Raw genomic sequence first — 16,264 nt, 5'->3', positions numbered from 1 at the left:
GTCCCCACTGACATGTGACCATTTGAGAGAGAGTGTGTCTAAAACTGAATACTTAAATGGATGGAATGGACTTATTTTAACAATGGGAATGTGTTCTTAAAACTTAAGTTACCATCTATCTAGCTTCTATCAATTTTTTCCATCATTTACTAAATACAATGAATCTAACTGACCTAGCTGAAATTGGAAATTGGAAATAAAATCTAGAAAGTTTATTAGCCCATCGGCCGTTTGCAAAAAATAAATAAATAAATACATTTAAAAAAACATAAAATATGGGCTAATGGCCATACAAAGTGTATTGAACATAAACAGGGTTTAACTTGTTGAGACCATAAAATGACTCTGGGAAAGCTTGCATGCCTTAAAGTGAAACTCTCGCCAAAAAGCAACCAAGGCTTTATTTGGGATTGAATATGAGTCCTACCTTCGTGTAAAAGCATAATTACGACGAAAGAGGCACTTTTAAGATTTACCGTAGTTTCGGTTTTGGGCACGTTAATTTCAAACGAGAGTGCTAGGGGCACGATACACTAGCATCAAAATCGCTATTTTTAAAACACTAAGAAGGCTCGACACAACATGAAACTTTGCTCGTAACATCACTAGGGTTTCTACTCTTGAACAAGAGCATTGAGAACATTGTTTGTGTACACAGAGTTTATGAAAAAGAAGGTTTTTGAACTACTCACGTTAGCTGCTGCATCTCCTGCGCGTCGCCGTCCTGGCAGACAAAAAGTGTGCGACCTGACAGGCAGGAGAGTAATGGTGAACCGCTCCTCAAGCCTGCCTGTCAGGTCGCACTCGGGGATCGGCACTTTAGCACACGTTTTTGCCTCCCAAGAGGGCACTTTAGCACACATTTTTGCCTCCCAAGAGGGCACATTAGCACGCGTTTTTGCCACCCGAGAGGGCAGTTGTATTTTGCCAACCAGGTGGGCACTTTAGCACACATTTTTGCCTCCCAAGAGGGCACATTAGCACGCGTTTTTGCCACCCAAGAGGGAAGTTGTATTTTGCCAACCAGGTGGGCACTTTAGCATGCGTTTTTGCCTCCCAAGAGGGCACTTTAGCATGCGTTTTTGCCTCCCAAGAGGGCACTTTAGCTTCCCCCCCCCCCCCCGTGCACATCACTGCTCACAGCTATACAGGATACACAGCTAAGTAGTTAGCTTTCTATATGTACTTTGTTTATCAATTTTACATTAATCTACATATTGTGTTATTTAGGCCTGAAAAAAAAATTGGCATGCTATACGCGCGCATGTACTGCCCTTTTCTGACTTTGAGCCCCTGCCCCTCTATATCATGTGCACGTCCCTGCCCATGGGCACGCAGATGGGCAAAGTACATCTGCTAATCACAAAACGCGGGGTGCTGTGCAGAGATAAGCTGTGTCCATCTGGAGCCTTCTTGTCAAAGCGAAACCTCTCTGAATTTGAAGAGAAGTACAGTGTGTTGATGATGACTCTCTTGAAAATAATGCAATTGTGAGAGAAAAGGCGCAGAGTCAAACTGACTCACTACTTCCTGCAAAGGGAGGGAGAGAGGAAGTGAGGCAGGGAGGGATCTTGTGTCATTCCAGAGAAATGAAACTACACAGCTGAAAGGAAGCTTCTCTCCTTCTGTCAGACAGCTCACCAGGTAAAGTCAAAGTGCTCTGACTCGGTATTTTGATCTTCTGGCAACAACAATTTCCTGTTTTGCTCATGTGATTGTGTTCGCAGATACACTGATCTAAATATAACTTCAGAGGATCAAACAGATGTGTCCAGATTAAAACGTAACGTCACAATAACAAGAGAGTATATTGTTTGACGTATTTGATGTTGAGCTCAATTTGACTGAGTGTCAAATGTTCAAATGCCAAAATTGTTACTCCAGAAAGTGTTTAGGAGCATGTTTGGGGCCATTTGGAGCTGATTGGTGCCTATGTGTAGTGACACTTTTGTTTGGATCACACATAGTTAGACTTAAAACTAGACAGGAAACTGTCTTCAGTCAATAACTGAGGGTTGGACTTCTGTTCGACTCCACCAAAATCCAATAAAAAAAGGTGTGTCTCATTCAATGAGTTACCAAAGACATTGTGGACATTCATTTTGAGTCAATGGGTGAAAAAAACAGCCGATGAATTCATGAAAAATTGTGATTTTTCTTTAATATATTCACGAAAAATAGAAATTCCACTGAAAATCCAATAAAACCAGTGTGTCTCATTTAACCAGTATAGGAAGACTTGCTTTGAGTCAACATGTTAATTGACCTGGAAGCTACTGAAACATTTTCATACTATGATTTATGCAGGATAAGATAAGCATGAATACCATTAAATAGAGGTGTGTCCTATTTGACCTATGCAGTGAATAATGATGATAATAATAATAATGATAAGTGAAAATACTACAAGCGAGCCCTTTAATTGATGTGCCCTTTTTTGTACAATTTTACTGTCATAAAATGCTGGCAAAAATTGTGAGGAACCTGCTTGTTTTTCTCATTTCCCAGGTTTTAAATTTAAAATCGTTACAATTAAATCCTTCTTCTCTCGTCTAGATATGGCGGCAGCCAACAGCCAGGAAGAGCAGCTCCAGTGCTCAATCTGTCTGAATGTGTTCTCTGAGCCTGTGACGACTCCATGTGGACACAACTACTGCAAGACTTGCATCACAGGGTACTGGGCCAGCAGCGGCATGGCGCGGTGTCCCCTCTGTCAGAAGAAGTTCCGAAACAAACCAGAGCTTCAGGTCAACACAGAGTTCAGGGACATGGTGGAGCGTTTCAACAGCATGAGGATGAGGGGTGAAGACGATGTCCCTGCCAAACCAGGGGAGGTACCCTGTGATGTCTGCCCGGGGCTGAAAGGCAAGGCCCAGAAGACGTGCATGGTGTGTTTGGTCTCGTACTGTCGGCCTCACCTGGAGCAGCACCAGAGTCTCACGAGGAAGCACCAGCTGATGGACCCAGTGTCAAACCTGGAGGACAGAGTGTGTACGAAGCACAACAAGTTGTTCGAGCTCTTCTGCCAAGTGGACCAGACGTGTGTTTGTTTCATGTGCCTGAGAGACGACCACGCGACGCATGAGGCCGTCCCGTTAGAGCGTGCGTTCAGAGAGAGGAAAGCCCGGATGGTCGATGTGATGTCAGAGATCGAAATGATGGAAAACAAGAAATCTGGGAGTATTAGGGAAATCAAACACTCAGCTGAACAGAACAAGAAAAAGTCAGAGAAAGAGATAGCAGACGTTGCTGAGGCTTTCACCGCTCTGGTGGCCTCTCTGCAAAGGAGCCAGGCTGAGCTGATCGAGTTGATCAAGGAGAAGCACAAAGAAGCAGAGAGGCAGGCTGAAAACCACGTGGCACAACTTGAGCAAGACGTCGCCGAGTTGAGGAGGAGGCAATTGGAAATGAAGCGCCTTTTACAAACAGAGGATCACCTGCACCTCCTGCAGAGCTGCCCATCTCTGCACTCTCCTGCACACACATTCAACGTCAGTCGACTCGGTTACGTGGGGCTGGTGAAAAAAGCGTTGGCTCAGATGGAAAAGTCTCTCAGTAATGAGATGCAGATGCTTATCCACGAGGTCAGGTTGTCTGATGGCTGTGAGGCCGCTGCACAACCTGATGCTGCCAAAAGACTGACGATGGATGAGTTCATTAAAGAAGGGTGGAATCCGCCTCAGGACGAGCTGATGATGATCCAGCAGTGCCATGCGATGGATGTGACCATGGACGCCTATACAGCCAATTCCAAACTCGAGGTGTCTGAGGATGGGAAACAACTGAGATTTCAGGACGGCCGACTGGCTCTTCATGCTTTATTTGGGAGAAGATTTACAAATCATCCTTTTGTCCTTGGGAAGGAGGGCTTTTCCTCAGGCAGGTTCTACTACGAGGTTCAAGTCAGCGGGAGTAAATGCTTTGTCTTGGGAGTTGTCAAAGAGTCCATTGACAGGGAGATGTTCAACTTTCCCATGCCAGAAAACGGAGGCTGGTTATTTATTAAACTGATCAACGGATACCAAGAGGAATATAGAGGTAATTTTGTTGAGCCTCCCCTGAACCTGAGGCAAAGGCCCCAGACAGTCGGGGTGTTTGTCGATTATGAGAAAGGAGAAGTCTCCTTCTATGATGTGGACGCAAGGACCCTGATCTACTCCTACACAGGTTGTACTTTCACTGAGACCACACCAGCGCTGAACACCTTTCTCTTCTCTATGGCTGGTGCTCCGTTGAGTGGCAGGACAAAGCTCTACCCTATTTTCGGTATGTATGAGACAGGGATGAACAGGGAGGTTCCCAATGAATTTCTTGCAATCACTCCAGTGGCCCCATACAACTTTAGGTGCCACATATACCAGGGTAAGCATTAGTGTGTAACATCTCATGCCAGATTTGTGATTCGTGATTTCATACATTAGCACTTGGCCATGAACATTGTGGAATATATATGTCCATAAAATATATTCCTACATTACATTTACACTGTATTTAGCTTTCTATTTTTCCAAAAAGTCAGAGATTTGAAATCAACAAAGCAGGTTAGATAATTTACCTGAAAGCTGGTGATGAGGTTCATTTCACGTCAGGAAACAAGGTAGACGAAGGTAAATAGGTTTGTATGAGGAGATGCCTGTATCCAACCAGGAGATGGCACTATTGTTTAACCAGTGTTCTGGTCTGTTTCAAATTCTAGTTTTTTTTTTTTTTTTTGTTCTGGTCTGTTTCAAATTCAAATTTCTTTTTTTTTTTTTACTTTCAAATACACATATAGATATACAGCTTTTAGAGGTGAGACAGTTTGTCAACTCATCAATTTTCTTAAATGAAAAAGTGCAAAAAGAAATGTTTTTAAATGTGCACATTTGTTTGTTTTCTCAGGCTTATGTGATAGAAACCAGATACCTTTTAGTTTGTAAGTGTTGTTCAAACAAAACAAATAACCTAAGTTGGTTAATTCAGGCTCTGTAGAAATTACGGTGGACTTTTTAAAGATTTTGTGTTATTGATTAGTGGAGAAAAATAATCATCAATGACAATAATCAGCAATGCAAATTATCTGTTGACCTGCAGTTGATGCAGCTTAATGAACACTAATTTTTTTATGCTAAGAATCAATAACCTTGTTTATCAGGGACTTCTTTTAATTTTAGTATAACGAATGGGAGCATACTATATACGTCATACTATGTTTTGGTCACTCTTTTTTTGAACGCCAAGAAAATCTGTTTGACATGCACAGCCAAACAGTGTCTGATAAATGATCTTCACAAGAACATGTTTGTTATGTTTTGTGTATTATATGGTACTTATGTGTATTATACTGCTTAATAAAAGTGCATTTATTAAAAACTAGCTTCTCAGATTCTCATACTGTAATTGGTGATATTACCACAAGATGGCAACAAAGCACCAATGTTTCAATTCCTGCACACACAAAGTAGCAGCTTCAATTGTGAAATGTGTCAAGGACCCTCTTCTCACTGTATCCTATGATAGCATGGTGGACCTTAATCCTGGCACCATTGTTTTTATCGATTCGGACACAGCCACTTAACAAAATGCTTTTTAGGAGGTAGAAGGTAATGACAGCAGCCTGCAGTAAGGCGGGGCTGGACGGTCCAGCCATAATTGACCATTTTAGGGCCCGTGTGCTGGCCGTCTCTGGGCAACTCAGAGTCCAACTACCTCGCGGACTTTTCTTCAAGCTCTCTACTGATGTGTACAAGTCTCTGTGTATCTGGTTCTGTCCCGGAGCTCCCGAGCTCCGGTCTCTGTATGCATATGGAGTGTGGTAGTAGTACCAGGGCGCCGAGCATGGAGCATTAGTCACAGTTAGCACAACAGTAGAACAGCCTGTCGCTCCGAGCCGGGGCTGCAGCGCCGACAGCAGCGCTCTGGTCTGCTCTGCACCGGAGCGGTGGCACAGGTATCTATATGCGTATGGAGTGTGGTAGTAGTATGGAGCTAACGAGCATTAGCCACAGCTGTGTCGCTCCGAGCCGGGGCTGCCTCGCCGACAGCAGCACTCTGGTCTGCTCCCCGAGCTCTGTGCCACCGCACCGCTGTACACGCATACAGAGACCGGACAATAAAAGAGAGTGCTTGGAGAAAAGTCAGTCAGTTATGAAAATATGTGTCTGTTACTTGATTACAGCCGTCTGTTGTACTTTACTATGAACCACAGTAGCACAATCACAGCTGACTTTCCCGGCACACTGACTTGTTGAGTTTATTCGCTTCGACTCAAAGGAGTCATTGTAGGAATAGTGATATTATTCACATGAACTGAGTTTATAGGGGAGCTCTGGTCTCCAGTCTCCTGTAGCGGTGCGGTGGCACAGAGCTCGGGGAGCAGACGGAGCACTGCTGTCGGCGCTGCAGCCCCAGCTCGGAGCGACAGGCTGTTCTACTGTTGTGCTAACTGTGGCTAATGCTCCGTGCTCGGCGCCCCGGTACTACTACCACACTCCATACGCATAGAGACCGGAGCTCGGGAGCTCCGGTACAGAACCAGATACACAGAGACTTGGACACATCAGGAGAGAGCTTGAAGAAAAGTCTATGAGGTAGTTGGACTCTGAGTTGCCCAGAGACGGCCAGCACACAGGCCCTTAAATGGTGAATTGTAGCTGGACCGTCCAGCCCCGCCCTCCCACAGGCTGCTGTCATTACCTTCTCAAATGATATGCAAACCACGTTCTACTTGCCCCTCCCCTCAGGCCCCTCTCTCTCCACGCCAAAACAGTGACAGAATGTTGAAACTGAAAATCAGTGACACTGAAAAAAAACTGACATTGTAAAAAAATCTGTCACTGAAAAAAAAGTGACATGAAGAAAAAATCTGAAGATTGTCATTGAAAAATACAAAAAAATCCCAATAAAATAAAATTATAAGATTTTCAGATTTTAATTATTTGAATTACTTTTTGTTTTCAGTGCCAATACTTGTTTCAATGCCAATACAACTGTTTTCAATACAAATGTTTCAATGACAATGTTTCGTTTTTCAGTACTGGTTTTGTTTTCAATGCCAATTTTTTTTTTGGATACCAAATTTTAAAGTCACCGTTCTGGCTCCATAAAAGTACGTCTGCTAATCACAAAACGAGGGGCGCTGTGCAGGGGTAAGTTGTGTCCTGAGCCGTCCTGTCAAAGCGAAACCTCTCTGAATAGATACACAGTGTGTGTGTGTGTGTGTGTGACCGCGGGTGACTCTCTTGAAAATAAAAAATAAAATAAAGTGTGAGAGAAAAGGCGCAGCGCTGCCAGAGTCCCACTGACTCACTTTTTCCTGCAAAGGGAGGGAGAGAGGAAGTGAGGCAGGGAGGGGTCTTGTGTCATTCCCGAGAAATGAAACTACACGGCTAAAAGGACGCTTCAGCCCTTCTGACAGACAGCTCATCAGGTAAAGTCAAAGTGCTCTGACTCGTTATTATGATCTTATGTGCGACAACACTTCCTGTTTTGCTCCTTTGATCCTAAATATAACTTCAGAGGATCAAACAGATGTGTCCAGATTAAAACGTGACGTCACATTAACAAGAATGCATATTTGACGTATTCATTGTTGATCTAAAGTTGTTTTTTTTTCTTAATGACGACTATTGTTATTTGACCTGACTATTCCCAAAACTTTTATTTCGATAATTCGATTGAAATGTGCCGGTTAGTGTAATAGATTGAAGTAAGTTTTAGGTTGGATATTGAGCAGGCTGATTTAGGGACCATCAATAAATGACTCTGTTTGAGTGACACAAACAGTGTTTCTTCATGCTCACTTGATGATAATAGTGACTATTATTATTACATTTCATCAAATTATGGTTAAATAATACTCAACTGATTTCATGTAGCTCACTTATTTTGATTGTGTTATGTATTTATGTTTTGTAATCCCATTTTTTATCAAAGTATTGATATAAAAGAGAAGAGGCAGTGAAAAACATTATAAATGTGTGTGTCTGAGTGACATGGACTGAAAAGAAAACCAGAATTTTCATAATGAATATTCATAGAAAACAGGAGAAGCAGTATAGTCCAACAAAAACAAGTGTGTCTCATTCAACCAGTATAGGAAGACATTTTGGCACTGATTTTGAGTCAATCGCTGTGTCTCAATTCAGGGTCTGCATCCTTACAAGGACCCGGCCTTTGTGGTCTTCAAAGGCAAGTCCTTCGGAGAGACCTTGTTAACCACGGCAGCCGTTGTTAAATGGGACGATCTAGCCTTTGGAGCATTTCCTGGTTGCGTCATCAGATGTTTTACCCTTACGGCACGATTTCTGCCGCCCAGGCCCGCAAAAGTGATGGTATACGCCAAGCAATGTTGCCATTTTCTCTCTTTCTTTCTTCTTTTTCGGGTGTGCAAAAAATCATGGGATGTGTGAGGCACCGAAGGATAGTAGTGGTGGATCCTTCCAAAACAGGGAAAAGAAGGCCGCATTTGTGGCCTGCATTTTGGGGAGCCTTCAGATTGGGACAGCCTTAGCGCGACTGTGACGACCCTCCCTGTTCTCTCTCCCTCTTCTGACATCAGCAGGGTCTTAAAGCAGCATTGGCACCACCTGGGCTGTGAGAGTCTGGGTACTTGTAACTCTCTCCTGGAGCTCAGTAGCTGGCTTGCTCTCCTCCCAGAGACACTTTGTTTGGCTTTTGTTTGGCATTTGGGTTTCCGTACATCCTTCTTACAACATTACACACACACACTTCTCCACTCATGCATTCACCTACACCACTGATTCCACTGACTACACACACCATGATTAGTTTAGGTTACTTTTTAAAGTTACTTTTCCTTCAATAAATAATTAGTTAATTGTCTCCTGTTTGCATCTCCTTGCTTTGTCATGGCCGTGCGACCCTGAATTGAGACACAGCAAAAGGGTCAAATGATCTAGAAGCAATTGAATAAGATGGGTCCCTATGCAAAATGAATGGAATGGATCAGAGGTGAAATCTGACTTAGTGAAATAAAGTGTTCAAATTCCCAAAAGTTCCTCCAGAAAGTATTTAGCAGCCCATTTCAGGCCACTTGCCGTAGTTGGATCAAGGGTTAGAGGCAGAAAACTGACTTCAGTCTTTTAAATGATAATGAAAATTAGAAATTCCAGCAAAGTCCAATAAAAATAGGTGTGTCTCATTTAACTAGTATCAGAAGACATTGTGGCATTGATTTTGAGTCAATGGGTCAAATGACCTAGAAGTTATTGAAAAAAACAGCTGATGGATTCATGAAAAATTATGATTTTTCGTTAGTATATTCACGAAAAATAGAAATTCCACTAAGATCCAATAAAAACAGTGTGTCTCATTATTGAGCCAGTATAGGAAGACTTGACTAGAGTCAATGCGTCAAGTGACTGGTTTGTAAAAAATTCAAGAATAGGGGTGTAAAATGATCAGAAAATGTTCGCAAACAGCACAGTGCAGGTGTTCTGGTGACAAACTGTTGCACATTGAATCCAGCCATAACCAATATTTTCCAGTGTGTTTCCTTCATGCTGTGACCTACATTTTCTTGTTGGGTGCTATTAGCCAAAAAAGGACAAACCTTGTGAGGAACCTGCTTGTTTTTCTCATTTCCCAGGTTTTAAATTTAAAATCGTAACAATTAAATCCTTCTTCTCTCGTCTAGATATGGCGGCAGCCAACAGCCGAGAAGAGCAGCTCCAGTGCTCAATCTGTCTGAATGTGTTCTCAGAGCCTGTGACGACTCCATGTGGACACAACTACTGCAAGACTTGCATCACAGGGTACTGGGCCAGCAGCGGCATTGCGCGGTGTCCCCTCTGTCAGAAGAAGTTCCGAAACAGACCGGAGCTTCAGGTCAACACAGAGTTCAGGGACATGGTGGAGCGCTTCAACAGCATGAGGATGAGGGGTGAAGACGACGACCCTGCCAAACCAGGGGAGGTACCCTGTGATGTCTGCCCGGGGCCGAAAGGCAAGGCCCAGAAGACGTGCATGGTGTGTTTGGTCTCGTACTGCCGGCCTCACCTGGAGCAGCACCAGAGACTCACGAGGAAGCACCAGCTGATGGACCCAGTGTCAAACCTGGAGGACAGAGTGTGTACGAAGCACAACAAGATGTTCGAGCTCTTCTGCCAAGTGGACCAGACGTGTGTTTGTTTCTTGTGCCTGAGAGACAACCATGCGACGCATGAGGCCGTCCCGTTAGAGCGTGCGTTCAGAGAGAGGAAAGCCCGGATGGTCGATGTGATGTCAGAGATTGAAATGATGGAAAACAAGAAATCCAGGAGCATTAGGGAAATCAAACACTCAGCTGAACAGAACAAGAAAGAGTCAGAGAAAGAGATAGCAGACGTTGCTGAGGCTTTCACCGCTCTGGTGGCCTCTCTGCAAAGGAGCCAGGCTGAGCTGATCGAGTTGATCGAGGAGAAGCACAAAGAAGCAGAGAGGCAGGCTGAAAACCGCGTGGCACAACTTGAGCAAGATGTCGCCGAGTTGAGGAGGAGGCGATTGGAAATGAAGTGCCTTTTACAAACAGAGGACCACCTGCACCTCCTGCAGAGCTGCCCGTCTCTGCACTCTCCTGCACACACATTCAACCCTTTGTCCCACTCCAGCCCTCCAATCACACCAGACCTCTCCGGCGTCAGTCAACACGGTTACGTGAGGCTGGTGAAAAAAGCGTTGGCTCAGATGGAAAAGTCTCTCAGTAATGAGATGCAGATGCTTATCCACGAGGTCAGGTTGTCTGATGGCTGTGAGGCGGCTGCACAACCTGATGCTGCCGAAAGACTGACGGCGGATGAGTTCATTAAAGAAGGGTGGAATCCGCCTCAGGACAAACTGATGATGATCCAGCAGTGCCATGCAGTGGACGTGACCATGGACAACTATACAGCCAATTCCAAACTCGAGGTGTCTGAGGATGGGAAACAACTGAGATTTCACGACGGCCGACTGTCTCTTCATGCTTTATTTGGGAGAAGATTTACATTTCTTCCTTTTGTCCTTGGGAAGGAGGGCTTTTCCTCAGGCAGGTTCTACTACGAGGTTCAAGTCAGCAGGAGTAAATGCTTTGTCTTGGGAGTTGTCAAAGAGTCCATTGACAGGGAGGCGTTCAGCTTTCCCATTCCAGAAAACGGAGGCTGGTTATTTAGTAAACTGATCAACGGATACCAAGAGGAATATAGAGGTAATTTTGTTGAGCCTCCCCTGAACCTGAGGCAAAGGCCCCAGACAGTTGGGGTGTTTGTCGATTATGAGAAAGGAGAAGTCTCCTTCTATGATGTGGACGCAAGGACTCTGATCTACTCCTACACAGGTTGTACTTTCACTGAGACCACACCAGCGCTAAAAGCCTTTCTCTATTCTATGACTGGTGCTCCGTTGAGTGGCAGACCAAAGCTCTACCCTATTTTCGGTATGTACGAGACAGGGGTGAACAGGGAGGTTCCCAATGAGTTTCTTGCAATCACTCCAGTGGCCCCGTGCAACTAAAGGTGCCACATATACCAGGGTAAGCATTAGTGTGTAACATCTCATGCCAGATTTGTCATTTCATGCGTCAGCACTTGGGCATGCACACTGTGGAATATATAGTAAAGTTAAAGTAAAGCATTTGCAGAAAACAAGATAAATGGACAGTAAAACACTGATATGTACTGTCCATACAATATATTCTTGCATTTCATTCACACAGCATTTAGCTTTCTGTTTTTCCTGCAGTATTGCAAAAAAAAAAAGTTTACGAGACCATTGGTGATGAGGTTCATTTCGCATTAGGAATCAAGGAAGATGAAGGTAAATGAGTTTGTATGAGGCGTGCCTGTATCCAACCAGGAGATGGCACTATTGGTTAACCAGTGTTCTGGTCTGTTTCCAATTCTAATTTCTTCTTTGTTTTACTTTCAAATATACATATAGATATACCGCTTTTATTGGCTCCAGCAAACCCCCCGCGACCCCATAAAAGGGTTAAAGCGGTTACAGACAATGGATGGATGGATGGATATACTGGTTTTAGAGGTGAGATTGTTTGTCAACTTATCAATTTGTCAAGCTACCAAAAATGAATTATAACATTTTTTACCAAAGGAGGAATAGTAAAAGTATTTTTTTAATGCAAAAATGCAACAAAAAAAAAAGTGTGAATATTTTTTTTCTCAGGCTTATGTGATAGAAAACCAGATACCTTTTAGTTCGCAAGTGTTGTTCAAACAAAACCAGTGACTTAACTTGGTTAATTCAGGCTTTGTAGAAACTGCGGGGGATTTTAAGATTTTGTCTTATTGCATAGCAGAGAAAAATAATCAGCAATGTTGACCTGCAGTTGATGCAGCTAATGAACGCTCGCTTTTTTATGCTAAGAATCAATAACCTTGTTTATCAGGGACTGCTTTTAATTTTAGTGTAACGAATTGGAGCATACTATATACTTCATACTATGTTTTGATCACTCTTTTTTTGAGCGCCAATAAAATCTGTTTGGCATGCACGGCCAAACAGTGTCTGATAAATGATCTTCACAAGCACGTTTGCCATATATTGTGTATTATATGGTGCTCATATGTATTATACTGCCTAATAAAAAAGGGCATTTATTAAAAACTAACTTCTCAGATTTTTTTTCTGTTTCCTCAGATGACATTGATGGAGTTATATTGGGGTGTCAAATGCGGGCGGTGTGTTTTGTTATGATCATAAGAGGAATTCCATGTAGTTTTTCTTTACAATGATAAGATAAATGAAAGTTCATGCGTAAAAGGTTCTGACATTTCAGGAGGGAGCGCTGGTCCACCACGCCTGGACCATTTCTCTCAGGGGAAACTTTAGCCAGCCGACTATTTATACCTCAGCTGTCTGACTGACTGGCGCCCTGGGAACTGGGACACTGTGTGCGAGGCTGTGCGTGTGTAACTGTGTGTGTCTTCGATCATTGTCTAGTTGGAAAGATTTCTTTAGGATTGTGTGTAATTGTGTGTGAGACGGACAGAGAGACAGAGAAAGAGACCTGAGGCCAGAGTGACCAGCTATGAAATATGCCACGTCGGAGTTGGATACTGTATGTAGGTCATTCACTCATCAAACAGACTGAGTCTGAAGTGTCAACATGCCATATTTCCAATGCATAGATGCAGAGAGAACTATATGCATCACACAAATAAGATGATGGGCGTCTTCTGCAAAAGTGAGCAAATTGATTTAATTGTGAAATTAAACTTGTGATAGGGATATTTGATTGAACCATTTCAATCTATGCAGCTATGACTCACTGTCATTAATCTACAGACATGTGACTCAAGTCTTTCAGTCCAAGTATCAAGTCATCTTTGTCTAAGGCAAGTCAAGTCCCAAGTCAGTTCCCTTTTACCCCATTAAGGAGACAGTAGTCTTACCTGCAGAATCCAGTCTTTATAAAGAGAAAAGACAAGGCATTAGTACCTGTCTCATAATGTTTTTACACAATCTGTCTAACCTGCTCAGAAAGAATTGAAGTTTTATACACAACAATAGAAGTACAGTCAAATCGAGCCGTGGATGGCCAAAATAAGAAAAAAAAAAGGAAAAAAGAAAATCAAAAAATGTGACAGCACTAGCTCCCATAAGCTAGTTAGCTTAGTTAGCCTTGCAGCTAGCAGTTGGGACTGGGAGCTCGGAGGACTGGGGACTGTTGGTGTTTTTACACAGCTAACACAGAGAATTTGGGCTGGGACGGTTAGCACAATACAGACATAACATCAAAACTGTTATTCGTTCACATTCTTTTTATAATTTGGGGCAATATTTTATTTGCATCTTTACTGTGTTTTATTGTGTCACTTGATTGTTTATTTGATACTTTTATTTGTTTTGTTTTGTGAATATTTTTGATTCCCAAGAATAATGTGACACATTTCAATTGACTTTTATTGCACATCCATGCACATACATATATACGCCCCCATATCCCAATATCCTTATGTCATTTTGAGTAGTTTAGATGATATGACAGTCATACAGGCCTTCATTCATACTTCATCACATTGCGCTGATAACATGCACTTTGACTTGAGTTACATTTTTAATACAGGACTTTTACTTGTAATAGAGTATTTTTACCATTTGGTTCTGTATATCTGCTTTTAAAGGATCTGAATACTTAATGTGTCACTGAAAGCTGATAAATAATTGAATCTGAGCTGCTGAATTCTTTCGTCATCCAGTTATCCACATGAGATGCCAACATATTTGGATTAACGGCATGTGAAAATGACGTATTTTTAGATATAAAATGTGACTAAATAATGATAAGCTGAATGTGATTTAATGTAATGAAAAGTACTTCCTTTATTTAAAGGTGCACTATGTAGTTTAGAGGGGGGAGATATTCTAATCAGTAGAGAAAATCTTCTTTGACTGATTTTTTTTTCATGCCAAAACAAACAAAATAAACAAACCATTCTTTTTGTGATTGAATAAACGGAATAAACAAACTGATCTTAAACGACAACGCAATTTCTTTCTGTTTTAATTTGTCTACATTTGGTGGACTTTTCTGCCACCTTTCTAGCTTCAAACAGAGTTTTCCTTAGAACTGCTTGTTTATTCAATAATGACATAAAATAAAATGTGAGTTTGTGTTATTACTTCATTAATGTTAAAAACTACAGAGTGCCCCTTTTAATAATTGTGGTTTATCAGGCACGCGACTCATCGGCGGGGGGAGGAGGAGGAGGGTGGGGGACGGTGGTACGTCTCGGGGGCGCGCGCTCCACCGCTCCGACGTGGTGACGTCACGGGAGCGCCCGAGCGGCAGTTGGGGGAAGCCACCAGTGGCGGAGCTGGCAGAGACGGGAAGGAGGGAAAGACAGACAGAGGAGAGAGACAGGAGGCAGGCAGGGAGACAGCTACAAGACGGGGGAGGCAGCCCCGAAACAGAGCGTTTCACCTCGTCTGACCGTCTGTTACGTTACGAAACGTCACTTTGAGGCTCTGACAACGGCGGAATAACTGAAGAGGATATGTAACTGGCCTTTCTTCTTAGCTTATTTCACAACCCGGGGGGGCAGCAACGTAAACACAGCCGCAGTGAGTACTGGAACTTAGCTGGCAGTCTTTGAGTGTGTGCGTGTGCACATGCATGTTTTATTACACAGGCCTACCTACCTACGTGTGTGTGTGTGTGTGTGTGTGACAGACATGTTAGCCTCTCACCGGCCAGCCTCACATGTCTGTGTGAGTCGGAAAAAAAGGGAACACCAGCAAATAACATAATTAAAATTTGATGGCCGCAGCTTTCAGGTCAGCTGTGAGACCCACGGTACGTGTCCCGTCCGCTGTCATCAGGGTACATTTTGTATTTCACGGGACAATGGGAGCCCCCTTTACGGCGAGGCGTTTTGTTCAACAAACCAATTGTAGCTGTACAGTCAGAGGCTTGCCCTCGATGAAACAGGCTAATAACAGCACAGTGTGTCTCGTCTCTGTCTCTAAATGCGATTATCAATCTGTTCACTGTGTTGCAGGCGGCTGACAGCCTTGTAGCTCCCTTTTATATTCCCTCACAGTGACCTTATTGTACTTTATTGTGTGTTCATCTCCCTGAGGGGCTTACACTGTGCCAGGGGTAGTCGATGTGAAGTTTAACCTCTTGCTGTATTATTCCCACGGGGACTTTTAGTTGTGTTTGTAATATTCCCAACTGTCTGACTCAGTTTCCTCGGGCAGGTCGTTTGAACTCTTTCAAGTTCTCTAAAATGATGTTATTTTATTTTTTTAAACGCACAGGACTGTCAGCAGACAGCCAGCTGACGGATCGCACGCACTCAGTCGAGACGAGATCAAGCAAGCTTGGAACAACATCTTTACAAAGCTAATCGATAAAAGTCAAACAACGATATGATCGTGATCGATAAAAGGTGGGGAGGTGAAATGTGCTGCGTGTGTTTTGCAACACCCCGCAGGGGCAGAGAGTGGGAAGCGAGGGGTGGGGAGAAGAGGGGACGCCGCCGTGATTTCCTCCCTGTTCCGCCCACAGCTCTGTTTCTCTGCACCGCCCATCCAGTCAGGGAACAAGTGAGCCGCTTCCTTCCACTGATTATTGTAAACAATTGGACATTTTTAAATGGCCCAGGCCCTGCACACCTCAAGGCAGTTTGGGAAAACACAACTCTAAAGCTGTTATCTTTTGTTTTAGAATCAGTTTTGATAAGGCTTCTCAAACTTTGCACGACCTGGTCCTGGTCGCTCCAGCTATATCTGTCTAACCTTTTGGTTTCTGATAAAAAGGCGCTGACCGATATATTTTTCAGGG

The 16,264-nt window shown here is 43.2% G+C and overlaps 3 protein-coding genes across 13 annotated transcripts in view; all 3 read left to right on the top strand.

Moving 5' to 3' along the window:
* Window positions 1–1,426: 1,426 nt before the first annotated feature.
* LOC115595266 (E3 ubiquitin-protein ligase TRIM39-like) lies at window positions 1,427–5,366 on the top strand. The gene is made up of 2 exons (XM_030439474.1): window positions 1,427–1,644; window positions 2,557–5,366. The coding sequence occupies exon 2, from the start codon at window positions 2,559–2,561 to the stop codon at window positions 4,371–4,373; it is 1,815 nt and encodes a 604-aa protein (XP_030295334.1). The 5' UTR covers window positions 1,427–1,644; window positions 2,557–2,558; the 3' UTR covers window positions 4,374–5,366.
* Window positions 5,367–7,312: 1,946 nt separating this feature from the next.
* Window positions 7,313–14,149, top strand: LOC115595188 (E3 ubiquitin-protein ligase TRIM39-like). Of its 4 annotated transcripts, XR_003986656.1 has the most exons (4): window positions 7,313–7,408; window positions 9,638–11,488; window positions 11,698–11,772; window positions 11,896–14,149. XR_003986656.1 is itself a non-coding variant. In XM_030439351.1 (3 exons), the coding sequence occupies exon 2, from the start codon at window positions 9,640–9,642 to the stop codon at window positions 11,467–11,469; it is 1,830 nt and encodes a 609-aa protein (XP_030295211.1). In that variant the 5' UTR covers window positions 7,313–7,408; window positions 9,638–9,639; the 3' UTR covers window positions 11,470–11,488; window positions 11,698–14,149. The 4 variants fall into 4 exon arrangements, 2 of the variants coding, with proteins under 2 accessions (XP_030295211.1, XP_030295210.1); XR_003986655.1 differs by having other exon boundaries at window positions 9,638–11,772; XM_030439351.1 differs by having other exon boundaries at window positions 11,698–14,149.
* Window positions 14,150–14,756: 607 nt separating this feature from the next.
* Window positions 14,757–16,264, top strand: part of LOC115595301 (ELKS/Rab6-interacting/CAST family member 1-like) — a 130,794-nt gene continuing 129,286 nt past the window's right edge. For 5 of the 8 annotated variants that reach the window (XM_030439591.1, XM_030439590.1, XM_030439587.1 and 2 more), the window contains exon 1: window positions 14,758–15,039. The gene's annotated coding sequence lies outside the window, so the exon portion shown is untranslated. Of the gene's footprint in view, window positions 15,040–16,264 lie in introns of all 8 variants that reach the window. The other 3 variants (XM_030439589.1, XM_030439586.1, XM_030439592.1) reach the window with 1 other exon arrangement.

This window comes from Sparus aurata, chromosome 14, assembly GCF_900880675.1.
Source record: "Sparus aurata chromosome 14, fSpaAur1.1, whole genome shotgun sequence".
NCBI classification, from domain to species: Eukaryota; Metazoa; Chordata; class Actinopteri; order Spariformes; family Sparidae; genus Sparus; species Sparus aurata.
This window is presented reverse-complemented; position numbering and strand designations above follow the sequence as displayed.